Raw genomic sequence first — 1,170 nt, 5'->3', positions numbered from 1 at the left:
TCAGAAATATTTATGGAAGCTAAAGAGAAACTAAAAGATCATATTTTACATTGGGGATATTTAGATAGTAAACTACGGTACTATCAAGTCTTACAGCAGGCTGATGTTTCGATATCTACAGCTCTTCATGAATTCTACGGCGTAGCTATGTAAGTATTCGGCAATCCTCGGCTGTTTCCGTAAAGCAGCGTGGCTAATGAGTTATCCTGGGCTGTTTCCGTAAAGCAGTGTGGCTAATGGGTAATTCTCGGCTGTTTCCGTAAAGCAGTGTGGCTATTGGGCAATTCTCGGCTGTTTCCGTTAAGCAGTGTGGCTATTGGGCAATTCTCGGCTGTTTCCGTAAAGCAGTGTGGCTATTGGGCAATTCTCGACTGTTTCCGTAAAGCAGCTTGGCTATTGGGCAATTCTCGGCTGTTTCCGTAAAGCAGTGTGGCTATTGGGCAATTCTCGGCTGTTTCCGTTAAGCAGTGTGGCTATTGGGCAATTCTCGGCTGTTTCCGTAAAGCAGTGTGGCTATTGGGCAATTCTCGGCTGTTTCCGTAAAGCAGCTTGGCTATTGGGCAATTCTCGGCTGTTTCCGTAAAGCAGTGTGGCTATTGGGCAATTCTCGACTGTTTCCGTAAAGCAGTGTGGCTATTGGGCAATTGTCGGCTGTTTCCGTTAAGCAGCGTGGCTATGTAAGTATCCAACCATTCGGCAATCCTCGACAGTTTCCGTAAGGAGCGTGGCTATCCACAATTTGGCAATTCTCGACTGTTTCCGTAAAGCAGTGTGGCTATTGGGCAATTCTCGGCTGTTTCCGTAAAGCAGTGTGGCTATTGAGCAATTCTCGGCTGTTTCCGTAAAGCAGTGTGGCTATTGGGCAATTCTCGGCTGTTTCCGTAAAGCAGTGTGGCTATTGGGCAATTCTCGGCTGTTTCCGTAAAGCAGTGTGGCTATTGGGCAAGTCTCGACTGTTTCCGTAAAGCAGCTTGGCTATGTAGCGTGTTAACTCTATGACGTCTGCTTTAACCAATCAAATTTCTACCCTCTCCAGCGCTGACATTTTGTGACGCGGTGTTTATCAGGTTAGGTCAAAAGGTAAATTTGACGAACGTTCAAGAGGGCTGTCGTCAGACCCTTACTGGAGTGCCTATAAAAAAAGAAACGAAAGTTTGGTCTGACTTGCAA

The 1,170-nt window shown here is 46.2% G+C and overlaps 1 protein-coding gene across 1 annotated transcript; it reads left to right on the top strand.

Moving 5' to 3' along the window:
• Positions 1-3: 3 nt before the first annotated feature.
• LOTGIDRAFT_146417 (hypothetical protein) lies at positions 4-153 on the top strand (the record flags this gene model as incomplete). The annotated part of the gene is made up of 1 exon (XM_009066778.1): positions 4-153. A coding segment is annotated over one exon (150 nt), but the record flags the coding sequence as incomplete, so codon positions are not given.
• Between the last annotated feature and the right edge of the window lie 1,017 nt (positions 154-1,170).

This window comes from Lottia gigantea, assembly GCF_000327385.1.
Source record: "Lottia gigantea unplaced genomic scaffold LOTGIsca_797, whole genome shotgun sequence".
Classification (NCBI taxonomy): Eukaryota; Metazoa; Mollusca; class Gastropoda; family Lottiidae; genus Lottia; species Lottia gigantea.
The sequence above is the reverse complement of the archived record's forward strand: the minus strand, read 5'-3'. Positions and strand labels throughout refer to the sequence as shown.